Source organism: Vidua chalybeata, chromosome 1 (genome assembly GCF_026979565.1).
Source record: "Vidua chalybeata isolate OUT-0048 chromosome 1, bVidCha1 merged haplotype, whole genome shotgun sequence".
Lineage (NCBI taxonomy): Eukaryota > Metazoa > Chordata > Aves > Passeriformes > Viduidae > Vidua > Vidua chalybeata.
In genome coordinates, this window is record NC_071530.1 from 141,978,474 (window position 1) to 142,005,973 (window position 27,500).

At 38.4% G+C, this 27,500-nt stretch overlaps 1 protein-coding gene across 1 annotated transcript in view; it reads left to right on the plus strand.

Annotated features, from left to right (window-relative positions):
- Window positions 1-27,500, plus strand: part of NSMCE2 (NSE2 (MMS21) homolog, SMC5-SMC6 complex SUMO ligase) — a 126,954-nt gene that overhangs the window by 1,073 nt on the left and 98,381 nt on the right. Inside the window, 2 exon segments of the mRNA XM_053943751.1 lie at window positions 2,660-2,807; window positions 25,130-25,236. Of these exon segments, the coding sequence (XP_053799726.1) occupies window positions 2,660-2,807; window positions 25,130-25,236 (255 nt within the window).

The following is a 27,500-nucleotide window of genomic DNA, read 5'->3' on the forward strand; positions in this document are numbered from 1 at the left end:
CTGAAGTGGCAGAGCATGGAAGATAAAAGGAAAGCAACACGTGTGCCAAACATGCTCCACTGCCAGGGGTTTAGAAGCTGCTGAGACAATGCTGGATCCTGGGGTGATGGCCATCTACCTTTCTCTCCCCATTTTATTTTTCTTTCTTTCTCTGGTTTTCTTACATATTCTTCTTCTCAAAATATGTAAGTCAGACCGAAAACTTCCAGTGTCTTCTTGTGTCTGGAGAAGTTAAAGTTTGCTGAGCTAAAGTTTGGGAAGTACTTTATTTTTGTCCGGATGTTTTAAAATTTGCCAAGTACCTTACTCTACTTGAATGTTCCAAAGTTTGGAAATAAAAATTGTTATTGAGTCTCCTGGTAATTTGGTTGTTTTTCCCATGCACTGCCCAGGGTATATCCCACTGCCTTCCTCTGAACCCATCAAGTAGGCTGGGGCATTATAGGATTGTAACCAGTTTCTAAGAAAAATAACCTTTTATTAAAAAAAAAAACAAAACCAAAAAAAACCCAAACCAGGAAAATTAATCTAAAAGAAGTTATTTTCCAAAAGACAGATTGAGATGAACCTACCACTGCAATATGATTGAATGTCATAACCAGTAACTTCTGCTCCTGTGTAATTTACTCATGAGAATGAAGGAGCCTTTTAAACTTTTCACTGTTTGTATTATTTTTTTTTCAGATTCCTGCTTTCACAGTGTGTATCTGTGAAATTTCCAAAAGAACAGCAGGCTTTCTCAGTGAGATTTACCAAATTCAAGAGGGGAATTAGGCTCTCTTTGTTAACTTTGATACACAAAATGGGCTTAGAAAGATAAAGCTGCTAACATGATTTTATGTGACTATTCAGTAGTGTATGTTTGGATCACAGAGGTTCTATACAAACAGTCTTGCTAAGATGGCAAACAAGTACCTTAAAAAAAGTTAAATAATATACTAGCTGAAGGAATTTTTTATTAAATCTTCAAGAGCATCCTTTTTCTTTACCTTCAGGGAGTTCTATAAGGAAACCTTCCCTTGTCTTCTGTTGTCGGTTTGACAGCCTTAAAAGATCTCTAATGATAGCAGTCACAGTCTTCTGTCAGGGAGAGCACAAGCTGACATAACAAGAGCTGTTGAAGCCTGCTGCATCTGTGGAAAGATGCACCTTTAGAAGGGGATAGAGAGGAAGAAAAATTTGCATGTAATTAGGAAGTTCAATTTGTGGTGAGGTTGAACTGTTGTTAAAATGTTGCTGGAAGCACATGACCTAAAGATGGTGTACTAAAAGATAGTATTGGCTGGCCAAGCGCATTTTATAAATGGAAAAAAGGAAAATTATTGGAAATAAACATTAAGAGACAGTAGGTATTCAGGTCTCATGGTCTGCATGGTACTTGTGAGGAATATGTCAATGTTCAGGTTAAGGGGAGCACAAGGTGTAGTTCTGGAGTCTCTGGGAAAGCAGTAGAGAGAGATACAGCCTTAGTGATACAAAGCTTGGGAAAAGCACTGTACTTTCTATTTACATGTTTTCCAGATTGCTGCTGGATTATAGCCTATTAAAGGCTGTTACTGATAGAACAACTCTTTCCCTTCTGGTATACCCCAAATTTGTTTGTGGATTCTGCTCTCTATCTCCCCCAATGGCATCTCAGTATAGTCCTTGACATACTAGTTATTCTTTACATGGAAAAATGCAGTATTTCTGTCTAAGACTTCTGCTTTGCTGTGTCTATTTTTCTTTTTTTGGTGTATCTAAAACTGAAGCAGAATTTTTCTAATCTGCAACTTGAAGTATAAAATTCTGCATACCAGGTTCATGTTTCTCACAGTAGCTACATGTCTGAGTGGGTTATGGCAAAGAATGAAAAAGGAATAGCAGAAATTGGGGATTTTTGAGAAGTTGTGAGCAGTGTGATAGGCACAGCATAAGCAAAAACCCTTGAAGGTTTTACTAATGACAGAGCAGCTAATCCCCACAAAGGGTGTAGGCTGTGGGTGTGTATTGTGGAGCCAGAGGGTGGTAAAGAAGATAAACAATGGTACCTGTGTGGCTTTATTTTGTGCTAATGGAAGATGGGTAACAAAAGTTTGTAGCATCTTTGGCAGAAGTAGGCAGCATTTTTAAGGTGGGCTTTTATTTGAAAATTATGCTAGATGTTTTACTCTTAAGTATATTCTTAGTAGAGTGACACTTTGTTAGATTATTTTTTCCAAGGGCCAACTGCTGGTGAAACTAAATTGAATGTGAGAAATCATATTTCTTCCTAGCCTAATTGATTATATGTCTAGATAACCCAGACAAGTTTTTGGGCATGTGGGCTTTTTTGGAACTTCTTTTGGATCTGAAATAGAGCAGTAGTTTTCAAGCAGACATAATTGTGGAGTTTGAACTTCACTGTGGTTTAGCAATAGAAATGAGCAGAGGAAAACTGTGAGTTGCTTTTAGTGGTGTAGTTTTGCTTAATACTGAATAGGAGGTGAATTGAAAACCTGTGATGAATTGCACTGAAATTATCAACATCTTGGGAGCTAAGTTTTCATCCCTACTCCCTAATGCTTCAGTGATTCTGTTGATAGTGCTTTATGTTTAGCTATCTATTAAAACTTATGTTTTCTCTCCCAAATTCTTTGTGTGCAAGCTGCTTTTAATTTGTTCTCCCTGTTATTTCTAGAGTAACAATTTCAAGATGTCAGGTGATTCAAGAGTCTCGTTCAATGCAATTGATTCTGCTCTTTCTTCTTTGAAAAACTGCCAGTCCTTAATCAACTCTGGAATGGATGTGGCTACTCAGGTTGCCCTTGACCTTGTGGAAAGTTTCAGTAAGTATATTCTCGCTTGTATTGCATCCTGAATCTGAGAGATGAGTCCCAGAGCTATGTATTTTGACTTAATTACTGTAAATATCAGTCTTTATTATAGCTCTTCTGGTTTGGCCAGGGTGTTTTCATTACAATCATTTCACTTAAACAAAAGATTTCATTTAAAAGATAAATTCAGTGAAAATGTAAATACCCAACAAACATTGTCCTTGCTTTTGTGACAGCCAAGACTAATTGTGTTCCAATGATTGTTACCTTACAGCTTTGTAGATACTTTAACATTGCTGAATGAGATGGAGAAGACCATCTCAAGTGGCTGAATAAAATGAGTTTTCAGTATCATACTGATTCTTTGTGTGTATTTTATTTGACATTCAGGGCAGAATATATTAAAATAATGCTAAAGATGTTGAATACAAAGCTTGAGACACCTGTTAGGAGATGCAGTTTTTTTTAAATGCTGTCTCTCCTGAAAATCAGGCCTTTTTTAGGTTGCTTCAATTTGGACATTTCCAATGTGGGGTACTTTAAATCTCTAATTACTGTCAACAGTCTTGTCATTACTATTTCACTTGCAATAAAAGGAACACTGCAAAGCTACTTTTCAAGGACAAACATTAGCTGACCCATTTCCCTATCTTAGATCTTTGTTAATGTTTTCACTAGGGAAAAATAAAAACTTCAAAGCTCCAAACCCCTAATAATTCTAATAAAGAGTGCAGAGTGGAGAACAAGAATGTTCTGAAAGAAAAGCTCTGCTGTTCATTATAAATCTTGCACTCAGCTAAGCCAAGGATTATGTACAATCAAGAGTAATATTTTTCTCATTGTCTAGTGTGATATTCTCTCTCCTTTCACCTTTTTATCTATACTGCTGTCAGAGACAATTGAAATGCCATTTCTTGCAGGAAGAGGAAATGGAAAGCTTGTCTGAACAGTCACCTGGGGATTCCCTTTGACATAAAACTCGTGTAACCAGTTCCATTTCCCCTCTGCTTTAGCAGTCACCATCCCTCCTACTTTGTCATAAGCAATGCATAGAAATACATTGAATGTATTGAATTCTTTCATCCCCAAGACTGCAGAAGTTAATTATTTATACAGAAATTAAAAGGTTTTTATTAATTTCACTTTTCAGTAGAAGCCTCTGTTGCATTCCTATTGGGAAGGGTGTAAGGCAACTTAAGCTCAACTGTGCAGGTCTGCAGTTGCAAGTCTGTGCCTTGTACTCCTAGGAAATGTCTCTTCCTCATTTATCTGCTTGTGACACATTAATCTTTAATTAAAATATTGAAATTATTTTGTTCATTTAACTGGTTTCTGTGGCATGACATGCTTTGGTAAACTCTTGGTGTTTTAGAATTAGCATCATCTGATCTTCTGGACTTGACTGTTCAGCTCTTACCTCCAGCTCATATGTGTCAATTTCTGTTTCTAAAGCTGTTGCTCATCTATCCTAATTTGTCTTCATGTTCTGAGGCAAAATACTAATTTGATTTTGAGACAGAGTTAGATAATATATTTATGTATTCTTCTTCCTGTCACATTTGTAATTTGCTTTAATTTCCTTTGCAAAATTTGACTGTCCAGCTTCTGACAGGTTTCATTGCTAGGCTTTGTGGAAACAAGGAATTCTGTTGCAACTGTTTGTTTTAGTTCACAAGCACTTTTTCCGTGTGTGTATTTTGTTTCTTTAGTCTTTCATAATGGACAGTGTTGTTTTTTGTGAATAGTAGTGAAGTACAGAGCCTAGTACACAAAAAAAATTACATTTGCTTCTTAAGGTAACTGAAAAGACAGAAAAGTTAGTTCAGTGAGTGAATTTTCCTCTCTTAGTTCCTATTCTCCACATACAAAATCCTGAAAACATTTACTGTAAAATGTATTTTTTAAATGTTTATTTTGTTCTACTCCTGTATAGATTTATGAAAATAAATTGTGTTCAATATTTGGGTCAGGCATTGCTCATTTATGAAGTTGTACGATGTCTAGAAAAATAAGGCTATTTATTATTGATAAGGCTATTATCAATAATAGCTCAATGTGTACAGAATAATTTTAATGTATCTGATCATGAAAACCTTTTATTTTTTAAGGGGTTTTGTTGATGTCCATGAAGTTAAATTCTTGATTAAAATCTCCCTGTCAATTGAGAACCTGCTGACTTTTAGCATTGAACATTGGTGTTAAGAACATGTGCTGGCAAAGAGACAGAATTTTAAAAAATCCTGGAAGGGATCTAGAGGTGAAAATAAGTTTTAGCAAACTGAATGTGAAACAGCCAATTTAAAAGCTCATTTTATTTAATGAGTGAAACAGAAAGATAAACCTTTTGTCCTTCTTAGTCTTTCTGCTGATTAGCTTTTAGAAACTGACATTGTCTAATGGTTGTATTTTTCTTTTCTTTAAAGAACACTGTTGTTGCATAGAAGCATTTTGAAAAGTTACTATATAAATAAATGATGTAAACAAAATAACAAACTGCGCACTTGGTTTCAGTATGTCCTGCCTATGCTCAAAATACTCGTGAACATTCTGTGGCCCAGGCTAGTAAAATACTGAAGGAAAGGACACACTGATACTTGTGAGTGGTCCACCAGCCTTCCAAGGGTCCGAATACTTTAAGGCTAAAGCACATGCTTATGTCCTTTGCTGGACTGGAGACCTAATAGATTTGAGAATTTGAAGATGACACTGTTCAAAATCAGTAATGCAAGTAAAATCCTCTCAGCTCTACTATAATTTGCATCTTCCCAAATCTTGCCTCATTCTGGTTTAGAGCTTTAGTAGTGTGATTGCAGAAAGAGAATTCATTAAGTCACTTAGATGTTTGGCAACATCTATGCATTGTAATGCTCTGAGTATTGAACTTTGAGCCATGTGTTGACACCTCTGCACACAGAGGAACAGCTGTTTGCACTGCTAATTTAACTTCTCTTGGTTGCTGAACTGTCTTTACTTACCTACTTGGAGTAGTTCTGTAGACTTAGAAAGCACTCATGGACATCCAGGTTATATTCTCTGGTTTTGGAGTTAGTGAAACCTGCAATTCCATGTTGACTGATGTGTTGATTATGGTAAGAATATGCTGGCCCAGGACAAATCTGTCGTATCCATGACAGACATCCATTCCCAGCTTTACTCAAAATTTTTGGATGTAAATTTGGTCAGCTTGCTGAGGATGGCAGTTTCAGGTGACTCTTCAGCAGAACTTTCTCAAGAATATGGGATTGTAAACTATGGAGAACTGTGGATATTTGAATGAAGAAATCTAACTCATGGTCATCTCCAGGCTTCCAGTCCAACAGCTGCTCTTTAGATGGGGTGTTTCTTTTGTCTGGGCTGGAGTGCAAGCTGGGAGGATTGTCCAGTGCAAATGGGAAATAACTGGGAGGTCTGGAGAGTATACTAACTACAGACAAAATAAGAATTTCTTAGCATTAAACTTCTGAAAAGCGTTTTAAAGAATGAACAGTTAAGGTTTTGTCTAATTGGCTGAATGTGTTTTCTGTGAAAGCAAGATCCTTCCTTGATGTCTGGGACATTCTTTCAACCACACATCACTTTCCCAGTGTGAAGTGTAGAGGCCATGAAATGTGGAATAGCTGTTTTTGGGAAGCAGTTACTGCAGGTAAATTCTAATCTTACTTGAGGAAAGAAAAAGAGCTACCTTTTTTTCAAAAACTTGCAGAAAATGTCATGGTCAACTGCTTCCCATGGCTGTTTGCCACCTGTATTACATAGCAGTGATCTTCCTGTAGCAGTATCAGGCTCTGCTTGAGAATTCCTCCTGTTTTCTTACCATCCTTTGAAGTGTTTTTCTGCTCACCATTGTGTACAGAACAGGCCCAGGGGTCTTAGAAATGTCAGTGATACAATTCTTTGGCATGTTCCCCAGATTAAGTTAAGAGTTACAGCTCTGGCTTTCTTTCTTGTCTGGTTACATTACATAACCTGCTCCTTCTGCCAGCAGAGCTTACCTCAATTGTGTCTGCTTACTCCATTTTTCTGTTTCCCTGTCCCAGGGCTGCCTCTGCACTTTTCTTCATGTGTGCAGCACTTCATCTCATATGTGCCATGTCCTCCTTTTCTGACTGCTTTCTCATCAGAGAAAGCAGTGTCATCATTCCTGTTCAGTACTAATTAAACAGTAGCTGATAATGTAGGATCTTCTAACCCTGTGAGATTACCCACATTACTTTGACTTATATCGCTGCTCACTTAGAATGGTGTTAACAAGAACAGCTCTAAACATTGCTGAGGTTGTTGACATAGGAAGAAATGTGGAGCACAGAGACGTGGCAGTTAGCCTTGTTTTATGAAATGATTGCCAGCCTTTTGATAGACAGTTGGATGAGTTTTTATGGAATATTCACTATTCTTTGGAGTGACTTTCTAAACCCATTGTAGCAGCCTAAAACAGTCAGACTTGAACATTCTAAGTTTGTTCATCCCTGAGAGAGGGGCCCTTTCCATGTAAGTTTCTCTGTCATTGACCTAAAATTTCTACTTGGAATGGTATAAACTCCAGTATGAAAATGGACTCTGTAGCTGTGTTTGAATATCAGATAATTTGGTTAATTTGTTTTCTTTGTTCCTTTTTTCCCCTAGCTTATTTTTCCTTGGAAATTCAAATGCAGGATTCCTGCAGTATCGTACCATAACATGAATCTTGACAATGATAAAGTTCTTGTGCATGAAATGACTATGATGTAATTGATTTGAGATCCAGAAATCAACCTGCTGACACCTGTGCTTCTAAAATGTTTATGGTCTCTTAGTTTTCATGGTGTTAGAGATCATTGTGCTTCATAAAAATAATCCAGACATAAGGTACTTGTCCTGGGAACAGGCTGTAGCAAATAGGCTGGAATGACACTTTGTGACTTGCCTGAGTAAGTGGTGTGAGCATGGAGGTCCTCTGACTGAGGAAACAAGCAAGATAAACTTTGCCTTGCTGCCCTGTTCTTGTCCAGGCAAGATAAGCAATGTCCAGATGTTTTCTTGCACATCCTGCCTTCTATCACATACGAGTGGTGGTTTGGTCAAGCGCCCACCTCACAGTGGCCTCATAATGGTCAAAGCTGTGCTCTGTGTTGTAGGGATTGTTCATGAGAAATCAAACTTCGGTTTTCACTCTTAGGTCCATAGATCTGTGAGGGTGCTTATGAGAAGAAAGTAGCAAACAGTTTTATATGCACTGTAGGAAGGTTTTTTTCTTATTGGAGAACCTAAATGTAGATTTTCTATTTTCTTGTTGGAGAATATAGGCATAGAATGTCAAAGTCCATCCTGGAGATAAATGGCTTTTCACTGACACTTGCTATACAGAAATGTTTTCTAGTTATGAGGAGGTAGAAAATGAAGAGAGGCCAATGATTCATGAAGTTCATCCTTCTGTGTTAGACTCTGTTAGATGCTTCCTGTGAAGCTGCAAGAATTCCCTCATGATACCATGCTGTTCACAGAGGAAGTTTTATTCTAACCCCAGTTTTCTCTCTGCCAGAAGCTGCTTGTTCACTGATCTGCTTTGCTGCTACACCAATGTCTGTGATGTTGATTGGTGACGTGCACAAACTCAGTGTAGGCACCAAAATGACATCTTTCTTGGGGAAGTTCTTTTCCTCTTGTCCAAAGTAAGCTTGTATTTTGTGGTATGGGAAACAAAAAGTTCCATATTCCTTTCTCAAAAATACTACTTTTGCTTTCCTTCAAATCCCTCACTTAAGATGAATCATTTTAGGGAAGATGTGCTTTTGATCTTAACTTACGCTTCTATTGTGCTGTGCTTCTTGTATTATTTTACACATATTTAACCTTTCAACTAACAATGAGAAAGATATGGTTTTTTTTGAAGCAGGTAAGTACATGGAGTTACACTTGGAGTATTTCTTCTTCAAGTAATTTTATTCTTTGAAGCAAGAAAGACTGCTTGAGTTCTTGTGAAATGCTTTTCTGAAAATAAAAAAAATATATTTTTTGCACTATGCTCTGCAGTCAATATAAAAATTTTGAGAAGAGAGAGTTGGATTAATTTTTTTTTCTACCTCTCTTTACTTGCAATGCTTTTATCCAGCATTGATGAGCCCGTTGCTGGAACACAATGGGCTGGCTCTGGAAGCTGTTCTTCAAAGAAGCAATCCAAAGAAGGAGAATTTGGAAATGTGCCTTGTTTCAAAATCTGGAAAAATATGACTTGTAATGAAAGATTTTTGTTCTTTTATATTTATCCAAACCCACTCTGACTGTAGTCTGTAATCTTACAAAGTGGGAAGAAGCAAATATGTAGTGTTGTTACTATTTCCTAGCTGTAATTTTGACTGCAAGAAGAGCACAGTGCAGTGATGGGAAAGCAGCTATATTAAGCTGTAATAAGCTATATTAAGCAGCTGTATTATTGTCTTAAGCAGCATGCTTTTGTTCTGATAGCTCTTTTTCAGCTTGGGTGCTGATTAAGCTGGGTGCATCGAAGTATTTTTGTTCCTCAACTTCAGCAGTTCGAAGGACAGAGGAACCCTTTAGGTGGCAGCAGAGGCTTTGCTTTTTGCTTCACCTGCTGTGACACTCTGGAACTCACTCCTAGAATGGATTTAGAGGTGTTGGTGCATGCTTTTGCATGTAGTGACAATAAAATAGAAATGGAGGATTCAGATGAATAGAAAGAGAATCTGTATTATCAGATCAATACAGATCATGGCATGTTATACATTTATTCTTGCATGAAGCAGCTATGTTGTGGTTAATGCAGCGAGTATCATTCAGAGTGAAATCCAGGCTTGATTTAAAGCTTATCTGAATAACTGGACAGAATAATTGTCCTCAGTGTGTTCTCATGGAAATGGACTGACAGAGTGCACCTGAGCAGAAGGTCAGAGCTGGACAGTCCTGGGTTTTGTCAGAGCTCTTACGAGTGCTCAGATGAAAACTGTGCAGTTTTATTTCACAGATTTTGGTAGGTGGTATTTACATAGTGCCTGATGTCAAATACATGCATATGTATGTGTGAATATTTATTCCATTTTCCTATGTATTTTTCTAAGGCAGTGGGTAGTTTTCTCCCCCAGAGGTCATTGTGAGTCAGAGAGATTTGCAGTCACCTGGTGGGTTACCTCATGTACCCATAGTTACTATAAATTTCTCTGTCCTAGACCTCATAAAATCTCAGTAGTCTTCACAATAGATCGTAAGTGGGATTTAAATGCTGTACAGACCTTTTTGGAGACCTTCTGTGCACTAGTGATGTTAACCTTGAGAGAATGAGTGAGCTTACAGCTGTGAGTTATAGGCTTGAAATTGCTGGGTGAGGTTCTTTGGCCTCTGCTGTGCATGAGATCAGAGCAGAATGATGCTGATGGTCTGCTGCAGCTTAGAAATACTATGAAGTACTGCAGAGGTCCTGTGTGGGCTCTTTAGCACAAAGATAAATCAGCCTTTTTGAACAAAAGCCAAAGAGGAATATTTTATCTGAGTAATTTACTGTATGAAAATATTCTCTGTAGTATATAAATCAGTCATTTTCTTATCATCATATTTCTGCTACAGAAATGTGGCAATAAGAAAATAATACTACTAACTCCTGCTTAAATGTAGAGGCATAGGGTATATATAGAAAGTAGTGTGGGCTTTGAAGAACCCACTCTGAAGGTTTTAATTTTTATCAATTTAAGTAGATCAGAATTTAGCTTTCAGTGATCTAATTGTGTGCATAAAAATAGGGAAGGAGGAGGAACCACAAAAGTAGAAAAAAAACCTGGGGTTGTCAGCATTCAGAAAGAGTAGGAATATAAAACAATTGTATTTATTTTCTTGATTCTTTCCACTAGGAAAAAATTTATCTGGTTAAAAAGTGAGCATTGTGCTGACATATTCTTAGTGTTTGGTCAAAACATGAAAGAAGCCCTTATGTAAATGTGATCATTCTGAAACTTCATCCAGATCCCTACAAATGGATACAGGACGCTTTTCAAAATTTTATTTTTTCTTTCTTTTCCTATGTCTTTGCTCATCTCTTCAAGAATTCAAGACTGTTACTAGTTTTTACCTTGTTTTTTTTTTTGATACTCAAATAATTTTTTTTTTGTGTAAGTGAACATAGAATTAACGACTAGAGGTTTTTAATACTTTCAGTTAAAAAAAAAAAACCCTCTGACTCAAATCCAGGTTTTATGACATATTTTATGAAATTTATACCAATGTTATATAGCACACTGATGCTCCAGTGAAGAATGAATATGTACTGATTAAATTCCAGGAATTTAAAGGGGAATGTTTGCTTTTTCAGTTAGAATTGCATGTAAGACTTTTGTATTCCTTACTGACACTATGAAAAATGCCATTCTTTGGAGGATAGGCAGGGGTTGGTGGTCTGAATTGGAGCTTTAAAATATTTTTAATTATAATTTTCATAGGTTATTTTGTTTCCCTCCTCATTTTGTTTACCATTTCCTCTGAAGAAGAACAAGGAACACATAATAGCATTATATGAATGAGATAAAATAAGTGAGGTGCTTTTGAGTCTAATTTTTCTGAGTCCTCAAGGCTGGGACTAACTGTGCTTTCAAACTGGCATCACACTGTGGCCTTGAGGAAGTCACTGGAGTTCACAGAATATGAGTTTGCCTTCTATAAAAAAAAGGTGTCAGGAATGTTTTGTGAGGATGCATGAATATCTCAAACTCCTGTGTAGATATTCACTTTTGTTTTTGCTTATGTCATCTGTGCCTGGGGAAATTATGTTACAAGAGTCTAAAAATGTGAATTGTCTGTAATGGTGGTAGGTGATTGGAAAAAGTAGGAGATAGGTAGATAGCCAGGAAAAATATGTGTACAGGGGAATTAAAAGGTAGCAGAAGACAACAGATCAGCAAAGATATCATCCTTGCCTTTTGGTGAATTGACAAATAGGAAGTGTCACAACTGTAGGTGTGATCCCACAATTACAGGTGATACGAAATGGTCTGAGCCACTAAAATACACACAGGGCACTAAGTGAAGATTTGTACTTAGATGAAGTTTATGAGTGAGACACAACCGTGTCTACAGGAGGGTAGTCTGGTGTTCATTAGTGGAATAATACTGGAATATGTGAAGAGAGAAAATTTTACACTGATTCAAAAAATGTGCTACTAGACCTGCTTACAGAAAGAAAATTTACAGTGAAACCCACAGTTCAGCAAGAAGTCAACTGAAGAATCCATCCTATCTCTGAAGAAACAGTTCAACCTTGTGTTTTCTTTTTTGTTGCAGTTTTCAGGCACTGGATCTTACATTTCTATCTGATAATCAAAGAGCCCAATATGTTCAGAAATCTTCAAGGTATTAGTGGTAGATCATGAACAAGTCACCTTAAGCATCTTCAACTTCACAAGTTGAGCTGCTTTAGTCAGTCCTGGTGTAAGACCCACTTTCCAGGCATGAGTAATTTGTGTTGTTCTTTCTTTGAAATACTGAGAGAGCTTATTGAAGGACAATGCAATTAGCAGGATTTAGTCTTATTCTTGTTTGCTTAGAGTCTTTGCCTTAATTATACATTATGTGCCATTAAAGATAGGGATGCATCTGCCAAACTGTCAGCATACAGTCAGCCCTTTCTTAAAAAAAGCTAAAAACCAGAACAATCCCTGTACCTCTCTCAGGCATTGAAGAAGGGTCTGACATTACTGTTGAGCATCATGCAGCACAACCTCGTGTGTAGGGCACGTAGTAACCAAGTAACTGCTGTCACTCACACTGCCCAGGCACCCTCGGGCAGTGTTCATGTTAGGTGAGTTCCCAAACTGTGCAGTTACCTCTAATGACTGGGGAACTTATGCCCTTTTTCTTATTGTTGTTTCAGTTTGGGTTTTTTTTTCTTGCTAATGGACCTTTATGCCAATAAAACAGAAGCAACAACTATGAGTCTGTTGGAGCTGCTATTACATAAAAGGATGGGAGAGAGGGAGAGGCATCCTCCAAAGATTGTGATCACTGGGGAGAGAGCACTTGGACACAGAGAAAGAATCAAAAAACTAGCTAGCAAGTGCTCAGGAAAAAAAGTGGGAATGGGGGAACTGGATGAGAAGAAATAGAAGGGAAGAGGAGTAAGGGGTAAAGAAATGTGTAATGAAGGACAAGGAAAAGTAAGAAATAAGAAATAAGAAAGCCACATCAACAGGATTAAGCAGAACAGTATGCTGATCAGTCTCTAGATGACAAAAGTTGTTTGAATGCCTGCCTTATAGTGTTTCCATGTAAGCAACTTCTGTAGCTGCCCCAAAGGTGTTAGCTTTTACAAAGGCGAAGAGTAGTCTGGCATATAAATGGAAGGAGGACTGGTCCATGTGGGTGAAAATGAGAAGATAGATGTGGCAATTCCAATTAGTCCCATGCTAGAGCTGTTCAGCATATGTTTGTGTGACCCTTTTGCCTTTTTGACATTATCAACAGATACTTTAGAGTGCTCTGAAATATGCATCTTCAGTAGCACTCAATGGAAGGTGTCAATCTCAAACTGCTCCCTAAATTATATGTAATGAACTTTCCTATTAAAAAAGACTTAACAAAAGGAGGCAGTTGGCTTAAGGAGAAGATGGCAGATGAAGAGAACACAATTCAAAGAAGTGTTCACACATTAAGGAAGTAATTTTAACAGGCTTTCCCCAGACTGTAAGTGGGAATGGAATTATACATTGCATGTAAATGTCAAGTGACAATAATATCTTCTGAGTTAAATCAACCTTGCAACCTCTTTCGTATTTTTCTTCAGATGAATAAAGTTTAACTTGTGATTTCCTTACTAATCATCTTAGTAAGTAGTGGGTGAGTAGACATTTACTGCATGGGTAGATTAATGTGACATTTTCAGAAGACTTCATTTTTTGAAGTTTATTACTCGTGGGTGTGGATCTAATTCACAGCTGTTTTTGAGAGAATTAGGTATGCCATAACTCATTCAAATTCTATATTTTCTTGGTATTTTTAGATTTTATCCATGCTTTGTTAGAGGTGTGTAGTCTGATCTGATGTCTCAAGGTAATCAAGACTTCACCACTGAATGTACAGACTTGTACACGATCACTTTTATAGAAAAATAGATTTTAAATGGAACAAAATTCAAAAACATATCAGTATAAAGGAGATAAAATTCTCTCAACTAGTGCATGTTAGCCACACAAATCTCAACCATTGTCCTATGGTTCTGAATTTAATTTATTTTAATAACACAATGACTAATTGTTATGGCATAGTTTACCAGTTCTGTGTAAGTTAAAACAGAGGCAACCTTTTACTTCTTATCTTACAGAACATTTCCACATTCAGTTTCAATTTATATTCCTGCTTTTTCAAAACTACCCTTTGAGAAGCCATGAGGCCCCTCAAAGCTCCTTCTTTCCTACTATGGACAAAGATAACAGCATTATATAAAAAACATGCTGATACACCATCATGTGTGGTGTACTGTAAGCCATCAAACAATTCCTGTTTCCTCTCAAAATCATATTTGTGTGTGTATGAGAGACTGAGGCAATACAGACTTGCATTGCTTTTTTTTTTTTGCACAGAGATATGCATTTTCCATGTGATAAGAAAGTAGCAGCTCCTTGTAATATGACAATTTTTTGTATGAATTTTGTTGGAAGTGAAATTTCAGCAATGGAAAGATTTAGCTCTGTCACTTACCAGCATTGAATGCCACATACCAGCAATGCATGCCAAAAAGAGGAGATCTGCCAATTCACAGAAGAAGTTTTATGCAAAAGAAGCCTGCTAGAGGCAGAAAGAAATGCTGGTTTTCATTACACTTGAAGTTTGTGTGCAGTCTTTGCCTTTGCCTTGTCTGTGTAAGAGGATTATGTGGGTTGTTTTTTTTTTTTGTGTTGGAGTTTTGGGTGGTTTTTTGGTCATTTTGAGGAATTATGTGCTCTGAAAGCAGTAGCTTTAGTACTGTGGCATGGTTAGCACTTCAAGTGCCACATCAGTATGTGATTCATGCTGAATTGGATGTTTGCTTGGGGAACATCACTTGACCTTTGCTTACATGAGACATTGGTTTTCTAGATTCCTTTAGTTTAACCTTGATTGTTTTGTGTCAGTTCTCTTCAGCAGAAACTGGAAAATATCCAAAGCACATCTGCATTTGCAAAAATTAACTTTGGAGATGATACTCATATCAATTTCAACTAATCTTTGCATTTCCGAGAATCTTACAGATCAGGGTTTCTGATTTTAAAACATCAACCTTTCTATTGTCAGCTGTATATTATGAATGTGAATTGTCTTTTGTTTATTCATTTATGTGTATGAACCACTGTCAGCTCTGTTTTAAGAGACTTCACTGCTTTGTTCACAGTGGTGCAAAATGTGGAGTTGCTGCCAGCCAGATTTGTCTCCAAAGCTGCCTAGAAAACTGGATTGTTTTCCCACCCTGGGCTTGCTGCTCAGCTGCAGCACAGCCAATGCCCCAGCTGGTTAGCAAAAGAGCAGCCATGCTCTGTCTGGGACTACCCATAACCTTCTCTAAATTCTGAAGTCAGGAATGCCATGGGTTGTAGAAGCAGAAATATCAAAACTTATACTTGGGAGGCTGTGTGGGTTCAGAGAAAAAAAATGTTTTTAAGCATCTAATCAAAATACTGGGCATTGAAAAACCAGACATATTTTGGCATTTTTCCTCCCCCATCTGTTTCGTTTTGGGTTGGTAATGTTAACATTTAAGTGCTTGATGAGTGTTCGTTTGTGTCTGCATGAAGCTGTTGCAGTTGGTTGTGGAAGCTTAGCTTGGATTCTGTGGGTTTTTTGTGCGTGTGAATGTAGCTGTGACCGCTCAACTGCGCTGAAATAAGACAGTGATGGATTGTCTTGGAGTGAGGGGATTATCTTGGTCTTACCTTCCTGTTTGAGATGAGTTCTGTTGCTTTTGCTTGGGCCAGGCTCAGTGCACACTGCAGCCTGCTTGCGGGGCTTTGCGTGCGCTGCAGAGGGCAGGTCCCTGCGCTCTGGTGGGCACTTGGGGGGTCACTGGCCTTTGCTGAGCGCTTTGTGCACAGCAGCAGGGCTGACCCGTGTGCAGTGAGGGCCTGAGGGCGAGGCCCGTGCACGATGCAGCCCCTCGGCCGCTCTGGGAGGTGACTGTGCCATGCTCTGTCCCCGCTCACGGCGCCGTGTCCGGCCAGCACGCTGCTGATGGCACCGTGTGGCTCCTGTTGCTGGAGTGCCACAAGTCTCGTCCCTGCAGTTGGATTTCAGCTCACACGTAGCTGCACCAGACTCAGAAACTATGGTAGCTTAAGCCCAGAGCCAAGACAGCTAGATCTACTGAAACATTACACTGATTAAATAAGCTCTGATGAGGGCTTATTAGCTCTGAGCTAGGCTGCCTCCACTTTGGGACAGAGAAGTAATGTTTCTGAGAATTTTGAAGGTCTTGGGTGAAAAGGGCTTGTTTTCCTATCTTACCGATTTTTTTTTTTTCTCTGAAAAGTCTTTCCAACCCATTTCCTGTATCCCCTAAATGGAGGAAACTCTAAGTAATTACTGCATTTACTTTAATGAAGGTATTCCTTGAATGAGCTTCTCTAAGATGAGAAATAGAATTGGTTCATTAACAGAAGTAAGGTTTTTCTTGTGAAAAACCTAATGGTATTATTTACTGCTGGCTCATAACAATCATGCCTTTTATTAGAGACAGACTTGCACTTCACACTAAAATATTTATTTTTCACCTGTCAGTGCAATTTAAAATATGAGAAGAATTGGGTTTTGGCAAGAGAAAGCATTAATACAGTTGACTTGTAAATAAAAACTGCATGGATTATTTCTGTAGAATTCATAATGTGCCAGTAGAAATCTTGAGTAATACAGAAGAAATTGTGCTTAAAAAATCTAACAAGTTAGAAATTAGGACTTGGAACTTTTTGGAACAATAAAAAAAAATATTTTGCTGATATTCCTTTACAGGGGAAATCATACATAAAGCAGCCTATGAGTCTTTTATAGAACAGTAAAGACCCATTAAAAGTCTTGAAATTAAATTCTTGTTTTTAAGCACTGGTTTTACAAAGTATTCTGAGAGATCAAATAATAGCAATTACAAGGCCTTAACAATTATTTTGCTGTTCCTTTAAAGGGAAAATATTTAAAAAAAAATTCCCAAATTCTAATGTTACCTTAACAAGTTCTGAGAGGACAAATTGGGTAGAAGAAGGGCAGCACTAAACCTCTTATTTTTAAATATTCCCAGCCCTCACATCTCTTGTTCTGAAGAAGGCAAGGTCAGCAGCAGCTCGGGGCACTGAGCCAGGCTCTATTGTATGGTGCAGACATGTCCATGCTTCCAGAGGCAAGAAACATTTTGTTAGTCATAGGAAAATTCTTTCCCATTAAAATTAGTTGTAAATGTTGTTTTCAGCCTTAATTTCATCACCTGTTAAAATCCACTGGGGTGAGAGTGATATATGTCTGTGTGTAGTTGTAAGTATGTATTTTATATATATTGTAAATATATATATTTAGGAAAACACGAGGGAGGTGTGTCTCTCTTTATGAGAGATTGGTCATATTTCTTTGAGAAGATAATGTATGCTATGTCCTCACTTTGAAAACACACAGATATGGTTCCTTTACCTTCTTCTTGCCAAACAAGTTGATTTAGGAAGTACCCCCCTGTGGCAAGCACATCTACAACACCCCCCCCCCCCCAATCTCCACCCTGCTACAATTTGCTACTTCCTTAAGTGTACTGGTACAACTGTTTGAATATCTGCACTTCAGAGTCCATTACTGGAATAGCATGGGTTTGGAGGACAAATTGCTATTTTTAGTTTGAATTGTTTCGTTAATCCAATTTATAGTATGACCCTATGCAAGACTATTATCCTGGCTGATGGGCAGCAGACAAGGAACAGAAGAGCAACATCAGGGATGAGCGCCTGGGGAAATGATCTGTGAAATTCACTTTATTGCCAAAGAAAATGTATGTGAACCTCAGCCTTGGTGTTTTCTTGCTGCTTGTCTGTCAACATAACTTGTGTTTCTGTTCTTCTTGGGCTTGTATTGTGCTAGTGTTGAGGAATGCTGATCTAGTCATTTGCTGAAGAGAGAACTGTAATTCTGGGTGCATATCACAGTAATGCCAGGAGACTGGTGTAGAATTATGGTAGTGCAGAGCTTGAGTTGCTTCTCAAAAGTATTGCATTCTGTAAATGCTTTATCCTCCTTTCAGCGCTTCTGCTTACTAGGTATATTGTCTTTGTTAACTTTAAATTGGTGTTTCTCCAAAATGAAGTAGGCATTTATTGGTAAAATAAAGATTAACCTCACCATGACCTTGGAATTTAGTAAGGAGAAAAGAGATGCTGGTCAAGTACTCACATCTTGTCAGAAGGGTGGGAAATAGTCTGGGAATTGTACAGGCCTTAGTGTCTAGTCAAGCAAAATGCCATTTTTGTTTGAGAAAATTGTGTGCATACTACCTGCCTTCATGCATGTGGCATCGAGTATAGAGCTTACAATAGCAAAAAATATGTAGACATCTATAAAACTATTTTTGTTTCATAGCAAATGTTTACTTCTATGAGAGTTTAGTTTGTCTTTGTATTACTTGTGTGTCTCAGCCTAAATTAAACCATCTCTATTTGTGTTGAATAATATTTTACTTTGGATTTTATACAGCAAAGCAAGTCAGCACATGTTGGAGTGTTTTGCTACATCAAATTCTGTGTGAGAACCCTGTTTATTTCATTAGCTCAGCATAGTGTCATTTGGTGTTCAGAGATAATGCCATTCTTTACATTGCAGTCTGTATGGGTACCATGGTTGATATACCTGGTCAGATAGATCATTGCTACTGCTCTCATGTCTAAACTGGGATCTTTATAGCTTTTTAGCCTTCCCCTGGTAGTCTGGAGAAAAAAAAGTACTGTAAGGAAGTTGCTTTTCAAAAGCACTGTTGGCCTTGTTCTGCTGGCGATGGAATTTAAGGGGGTTTCAGGTTGAGGAAAAGTGTTGTTATTATTATAGAATAATATAGTTAATTTCAAAAGTGGTTAGTAATGCCAAGTGCCTCAGTTTCCCTGTGTCCACTCTGAAATGACTGCTTTCAGAATGTGTGCAACGCCCACTCACTGGAAATATTGGCCCCCTGAGATGTTTCAAACTGGGCACTCAGCAACTGAGATGTTTCAAGGTGGGTGTTCAGACCATGCATGGTGTGTTTCTATTGAAATTCTGGTTCTCTACAATGTAATGTACTTGGGTTTCTTATCCATGGGATTGGTAGGAGTCTCCTGGGCCACTGACTCTGTTCCTATTTCAAACAGTCATAGCGTACAGGGAAATGGTTTGTAATACAAGACAAGGTCTTTTTCGTCAGGTGTAGTTTGTAATCCAACAGACACACTCTTGGCTCAACTGACTTTAAAAAAAAAGAATAAAAAAACTAAGCAGAAAGAAATGCATAATTGAAGATTTTTTTCCCATTACTTGGTGGATAAAGCAAATGTTTAAATCCAGACTGAAAAGCACAGCCCTTTCTTTTCTAAAATATAACCTCAGAAGACTTTATTCAGGAACAGTAAAATGCTTGACCTAAATTCAAGTATTGCAGTTCAATTTTCAGTTTCGTAACAGAAGCCCAATGGAAAATAAGATGGAACTCTAAAAATCACTCACAAGTGGTAGTTCTGGTGCTACCTGTGTTCTTATTTTCTGTATTGGTCTTTCCTTTACAAGTACTGCTAGTCCTGCCTCACACTCTCCTCTCAATTTTGCTCCTCCTACTTAGATTTTTTCTGTGGTAGAATACTGAAAACTCATGTTCCTCTTCCTTCTTTCCTTGAGAGGACTTGAACTCACTTAAGCCATCTTCCAGAAAAATGGCTTAGAGATGAGGTTCAAATGAGATTAGGTCAAATACTGAAGAATGTAATGGAACCCCAGAATGGCTGATATTGGAAGGGACCTCTGGAGGTCATCTTGCCCAATCCCCTGCTCAAGCCAGACCACTCATCTGGCATAGATTTCTCTTTCTGTCACTCATGGAATTTCATTTTGTGAGTCTGGTATCTAGGTGGAAGTATTGGTCTCTAAAATCATGCACGCTCAGTCTCTAAATCTGTGTGTGAAGAAACTTTCTATGCAGAAAGAGTGGCTTTGTTAGGGGACAGTGAGGGAAATACCGCTTCAAGTTTGCTAAAGCCTAGTTAAGGCATTTCCTGACAAGTTGGAGATTTCATTTTGACTAGCTTCAGCAGTAAGTAGCTTCTGACTGTTACATGGAGGGAAATTTTGCAATTACTACCCCACATTCCCCTTAATTCCACCAATTGCCATTCCCTGTATGGTTGTTGCTCCCTTTGTCAGCAATAATTTTTCTTCTCTTAAGAATTGCAGTGGTTTGTGCAATTGGAGCTCCAGATAGCTCCATGGAGATTTTTTGGGCAGTTGACTTTCAACCATTTCTCTATGTGAAGAAACCTGCATTCGAGAGATGAATTTGATTTTCTCCATTTTTTTGCTGTTCCTTTGTATGGCTTCTCATTTCTTTTAGTATAGAATTTTCTGTATTTCTGTTTAGAATTTTCTGTAGGCTGCTCTTTCTGCAGTCTAATACGTAAAGTATGTTCCAGGTCAGGGAAATGAGATTTTCAAAGAAATCTTTGATGAAAGCTTTCTGAGGAGCTGTCCATGTATGCAGGAGAAAAAGTAACCTGTACCCTCAGTGCTGCAGAAGCAATCAGTCTCCTGCTTAAATTCCTCTTGGTCTGTATAGTCTGAAGTGCTGTGGTAAGCTTCACTCCTGTGTAGACAGAGGGGGGAGATGAGACAGTGCTCTCCTACACAGGTTTTTGTCCTCTCACTGCTGAGCATCACTACTGTCTTCTCCAAGCACATTGTCAGTCTGTTCTTAAAGAGTGTGGGTTGGTTGAGTTTTTCGAGATCTACTGTCCAACTTGAATTATCAACAGTTTTGAGTAGACCAGAACTGGGGGTGCAGAGGGTAGTCTTAACACTTTTGGATCTGTAAATGAAGGGCTTACTAAAAATGTCAGCAAAAATACTTAGTTTTATCTTGAATTGAGACTGTATTTTTTTCGTACAAAAGATGGAACTAAATCAGGGAGTCAGAGAGCTTGTGTTCCTCTGCTGTCAGCAGTAACTTGAAACCTGCTGGCAAAGTGTGTATTTTCTCTGCTACTGGGGCATATGAAGACAACTGCCTACTACCACTGTTACTAATGGCTCAAGTGATGGGTGTTTGTGTTACGAGTGTTTGAAAAGTCTGAAATCTACAGTCAGAATTTCCAGGCAATGGTATACCATTCCTCTTCTGCCTTGAATAATGGGAAAATCAATGTGTAGCCTTGAATTTCAAAACAAACTAATATGTAGTGCTAGAGGTAGAACTGACATGTCCTGCTTTCTTTAAATGGAAATTTTGACTTTTGTTAGCCAATACTATAAAGATATGAAAGTATGTATATATTCATCTTAATCCACATTGTCTGTGCTTAAGCATTCATTTTAAGTACATTTGTATTTGTAAGTTTGGAGCCTTCCTGTAATTTCATGGTATTCCAGGCTATTTTGTGTTTAAGATAGTCTGCAGTGGAAGTGAATGCATATTTAGATTGGTCTGTACTGGCTGCAGGACAGCTGTAATACCCTAAATAACAAATACTGATGTGGTAACTTTTGCACAGAAAGAGGTAGTTGTGAAAAATCTTTAGAAATTCTGCTAACTTGTGGATGTGTACAGGAAACTAAAGTAAATATGAACTCAGATGTTAGGAAATGCAAGTTTTGGGTAAATTTTAGATGAGTGTTACTAGAGGATGTATTAAATCAGTGCTGACTGGACTCTGCTATTGAAACTTCTGCTGTTTTAACACTGTGGGTTCATGATACATAACTTAGTCCTGACTGATTATGGTTTAAATCAGCATTAAGGCACCTGAGCATGATTGGTCTCTTCAGAAATGAGAAATTGAACCCTTGCTAGTCTATTTGTTCTTTAATATTTAGGGAGACTTTTCAGAATAATATCCCTGTATTATAATAAGAGATCATAAAGTCGTACGAGCTAGAATTCATAACTGCAAACTGCATATTCAGCCAGCTAATTTTAACATGATGCACATGGGCCTTTGAAAATGAAATTATGGCCTTGAACTGGGCTTTCTGTGAGTAAAAAATGTAATATTGCAAAATGTATAATCTCTGAGTGGTGAGGGAAATGACTTGTGAAGAAATGCTTACTAAACTCAACATATTTAGCCTAGATAACAAGGAGACTACAATATGCACTTCAATGGTATTTTGTGGCAGTAACTAAAAGCATATGCAGACAGTTTGGAATGCATTCCTTAGATATGAATTAGAAATAAGATTAGAATAACTTTTGATTAGATAATAGAAAGGCACTCATCCAGCACTTGCAAAGTGTTTGATTTTTGTGTTAAGCTAGGTTGTTGGTCTACAGAGCGCAAAGTTTGAGTACTTTGGAGAGTTGTCTGGCTTTGTAGCTGGAGTCTGCCTGGAGGGTATTCAGCAGTCAGTGTGCTCATGGTCTGCTGGAAAAGAGTCAGTGCCTTGAATCTCTTTACCATGGATCTCCACTGTCACCCTCACATATGAAACAAAAGCAGCAGTATGGCTTGCAGAGTGAATAACAGACAATGCCTTTTGAATATTTCAAAAGCCTGATGTAATTATTACATTTTAGTTATTTTTGATACTGTAGTGCTGCTAAACGAGTAGTTGGTGGGATTTGTGAGGAGTTGTGGGATGGTGTTGAGGACAGAAAAGTCTTCTCTAATTTTTTGTTCTTTAGTAAGATCAAGTCAGCTGATGTGTTCTGATTAGCCTGTGGTGGAGTCTGTTGTAAAGAAACCTTGAAGGTGCTGGGATCCCTGCCTTGGTGAGCTGTAAAACTTTACACCCCCATACAGTCACAGTTTCTTATCATGTGCACCCAAGCTCTGCCCTTCATCTGCTCCCTACTAGGGAGGGGCAGAAATGCTCTTGGCTCTTCAGGGGAAGGGGAAGCAGAGGAGCCTTGCACAGCAGGTTATTCCGTGTGCACTGTAGAACGAGAGTTTTTAAAAGGCAAATAGAATAGCTTGTAATGTAAGTTTTCTTTTAAATCTTGTTTAAGAGATAGGGAGGTAAGTGGCTAGGAGCAACATAGGAGATTTACTCTTAGCTCTCAGCACCCTATGGATTAAACTTCAGACAGAAAATGGACTGTAGTATCTGTCAATGTGGAGAAATAGAGTATGGACAACAATTGATCAGTACGCAGTCCTTCAGATCTTTCTGTATGTCCAAGGGCAGGGTATGATTGTGTGTTAGTGGCATGTTCATCAATTTCCCAGGATGTGTGTAACGTGTGCAGGAACAGCATCAGGGAAACAGCAGTGAACAGTATTGAGACTTAAAGCAGGCTGGTGGATGGGTGGAATGGTCAGTTCAGGAAGAATGTAGAGCAGGATGTATTTGGAGATAATGTCCCTCTTGCCGAGATGTTTGAGCTTTATTTAAATACATCTCTCAAGCTGAATGCAACATTATTACTCCTCACCTAAAGTTATTTTTATACTGTTAGGAAAAACAGCATTTGTACAGCTCTCTTGGTATTTAACAATGCATTTCTTTTCCCCTAAAAAATATTTATAGTACTTAGGCCACTGTAGTTTCTTTGAATATGATTCATTTTGGCCATGGGAGAAGAATGACAGTTATTTGCTACACAAACCTTTCCTGTGATTCATGGAGTGTCCTTTGTGTCAGCCTTGAAGGAGGCACTTCATATGCTTCCTAGCAGGAAGGAAAACTAGTGTGATCATAGTTACCAGATAGGACATGGAAACTGGGTGGGAGGGAAGGGAAAGAGGAGAGGGAAATGCTGATTATTCAGAAGAAAGTTGCAGGAATGCCAATATTCTGTCTGCAGTATCCATTCATTTACTTAATGAAAAATGGATACATACCAAGCCTATATATAATTAAGGGAAATGTCACGACTGTAATTGTCATGTTCACAAAATAGGATAGCTTGTTATGTAGCTTCTTTTGTGTAAATATATCTTAGCACTTTTCCTTTGTTTCCTTGATCCATCACTGTTTCAATATGGTGTGATGTTTCTGTCTCTGAGCGATATGTTTCAGATTTTGCTTCCAAATTGATGGCTACATACAGTTGTGTCAGCTTTCTGCAGAGATAGGTTTTTATGTTCTAACAAAATAATACAGTTAGGAACTTAAGCAATGTGCCAGCTTGCCAGATCAGAAGACATTTTCCTTTCTTCACCAAAAAAAAGTAATTTGAAAAGCTGTACTACAATTTTCTTCTTAAAAGTAGCAGCACAGATTGGCTACTTAAGTACTTTTAAATAATGCTCCATCAAATGACAGCCCCTAATGTTTCATGGCAGACTTTGGGGCTCTTTCACAGAGTCTAGCTGCTTCCAGCTGCTTTCTCTATACCCGGAAACTGCAGGATAGGAATAAATGGGAGTAGCAGAAGTGGAAACATAGGTTTCCTCACTTCCTGATTTCCTGCATGGATTCAGGGCTTGTGGCTGACTGTCCTCCTGCAGTTGTCAGCATTTGGTGTGGTACATGCAGCTGTGTCGGGAATATACAGCTATGGCTGTTCAGCCTTGTAGCACCTACAGAGGGTCCTTATCTAAGCAGATGCACAGCAACATTAGAATGGGAAAGCAGAGGTGTAGTTAGAGATGAAAGGAGTGGAATTAGGAGGAATGCAGAAGAGAATAAAAGTAGATATGAATTACTAATCACATGACCTGTTAATTGATTTTCCCTAGCAATTAGAATTTTACTGCTTGAATCACCCATACTATCCATTCTTCCATTATTTCCTGTTGTTTTGATTTTCCTGTAGCTGTGTTTATTGGGGATAAGAGGTCTAATTATAGCTGTGAACTATACTGTACTGAGAGGGCATTTAGGTTTATTCTGCCTATTTCTGAGGCAATGTGATGAGTCATGAAATATAACTTTTACAGAATATGTTCTGATTGACTAATGACTAGGTGTTGGTAGATGAAATTACACATACTCTCTCTTGTTCACATGAAACCAGGGAAGTGTCTTTCTGAGTAAGCTGTTTGTTTAAGTTACCCAAGAAATGTCAAAGATTACAGTTACAAAATGAGAAAAAAAAGTGTATGTTTGAGTAGCTTGAAAACACCTGCTGAGACTTACTAAATGTGTTAGATATTCATGGCATGCATACTTGTAAATAAAATATTTGCAAAGAAAAAATGCTGCCTGAAAATAATGCAATTGATCACCCATGTTCCACATATTTTATTTTGCAGATGATGAAGAAGACGTTAACAATATGGAAAAAGTCATGTTAGAATATGCTACAATGGACAGACAACTTAATCATTATATAAAAGCATTTGAAGAAACCATAAATCAGGTAAAGTATCTCTTCTCATTAAGCTATGAAAACATACCCGTATTTAAATATTATCTTTTAAAGGACACAAATGCTATATTTAAACAGTATACAATTGGAAAGGCAGCTCTTTCACAGGTATAAAATACTGAACTTGCCAGTACAACTCTTTTTTTTTCCAGCTTCCTAGAGGGTGGCAGAGTTTTTAACTTCTCCCCACCAAACCCGCACCGTTAGGAATATGGGTAATGCTTTGGGAAGGATTGAGGACTCTGTAGTTAAGACCCCCTGCTCTCAGGTGATACCACCAAAATTATTGTGGAAGATGGAAGTGAGGCAGTTGATTTCAGGAACAAACTGATGACTGTGGCTGCAGGGAACCGATGTTTAATGCCTGCTTCCCACTGCCTTCCTGCCACCTGACTGCTGGTAAAGAGTGAGCTGGCGGATTGCTCGCTCTATGAACCAGGGCCTCGCTCTGCCCCATGACAAAGGGCGGACAAAGGATAGACAAAGGACGGACAAGGACAGACAAAGAACGGGCAAAGGGCGGACAGAGGATAGACAAAGGGCGGACAAAGGACGGACAAAGGACGGACAAAGGACAGACAAAGGACGGACAAACTCCGGGCGCGGCGGCGGCGCTGCCAGTGGCCACCAGGGGGCGCCGCGCCCGCGCGCTGCCCGTCCCGGGCTCGGCGCGTTCCCGGCCCGGCGGGAGCGCGCGGCGGCTCCGCGGCAGAGCCGGGACGGGAAGGGGCAGGTCCGCGGTGGCCGAAGCTCAGTTTCGGGCCACGTCGGTGGCGGGAGAGCTCAGCTCCCTGAGTAGTGTGTGTCTGCACAGAAACTTCTCGGTGTCGGTTTTCTGTGGCTTTCTCTAGAAAAGGCAAAAGCACATCCCTGATTTCCCTTCAAGGTGGGAAGTCTCTGTTGCAAAATGTTAAGGTAGTGGACCTTTTCAATGAAACCCGCCTTGCTATTATCTTGCTATTGCTTTTTGTTATTTTAAAAGCAGTAAAAGGAGAACAAAGCAATGCATTTCCCACTAGTTCTGTTGATATGCCTACATGGTTTTTCTGTTTTAGAAAGGTTTTCCTTTAATTTTTTAAAAAATTGATTAGATGCTTAACTGAAAAATCTTAATTCAGATAATTAAATATACATATTTAAAAGGAGTTCAAAACTATGTCTGCATCAGCAAGTATGGGGCAATAGTAAATAAAAGCACTGTTCCCCATGTAGTCTTTGAATATACATTTCACTTCAGATATCACCATAATTGCAGACCTCCTAGTTTATATTGTATGGTTCAGAACTTTTTCCTTTTATTTGGACTATTCATGATTTTTAAAGCTTTCCTAGTAAATTGTAACACAGTCGTCATTGTTAGAGAATAATGATGTATATCCAGACTTGAGCAAAACACAGTTGGTTTATATTTTGATTATAAGCCAATTAATAATTGATGTGTTATTATTCTAATAGGAATTTCAAGTAATTTTAAACTTCTTTCATTATTTCCATTTATCAGCATTTTCTTCAAGTTTAGGACTATAAAGAGCAAGTCTGTGCCTTCACCAACAAAGCACTCAAGTCCTGTTTACTTCAGATGTATTTTAAGTTGATATTTAAGATGATATTGTAAGTTGAGCGCAGGTGCAAGTGCTTCACTGAAGATATTGGTTTTGGTTTCGGCAGAGCAGTGATACATTTGTGATTTTTAGGATTGAATTCAGCAGTATCTGTTGTGTGCATATCTGAGCTGGTGTGCAAAAAAATACACCTGGAAGAGTTAGGTTTCCTTTTCCCCTCTTTCTTCCTCTAATGCAGCTTCTCTGTGTCGTTGAAACAAGCTCATTTCCTGTTATTTTAGTCCTAAGGTTTCAAAAATGCAGCTCCAAGATATTTAACATGTTTTAGAGTCTACACGGATTATAAACTTGGTAATGGCTAATTTGTTAGCCTCTAGCCACACTTCTCCTGTCTCTGCTTCCTACTTCACTCTAGGGAATTGCTTGTCCTTTCCCCTGCCAGCATCCAGAACAAACCTTTGTGAGTATAAGAAAAACTTCTGCTGTAGAACAGTTACAATCTCTTCTCTGAAAAATAACAGCTCATGCTTTATTTTGGAGGCTAGCTGCATGCCATGCCTCTGGAGCTGCACTGCCATCTCCAGTTACCTGTCAGAGACAGCTTAAAATCTGCTTCTGGGAAACAGATACTGTTGCTGAATTTAGGGCTGCACCTGGAAGTAGCTGTAGAGTAGCTTGGGTTTAAAATAGCCT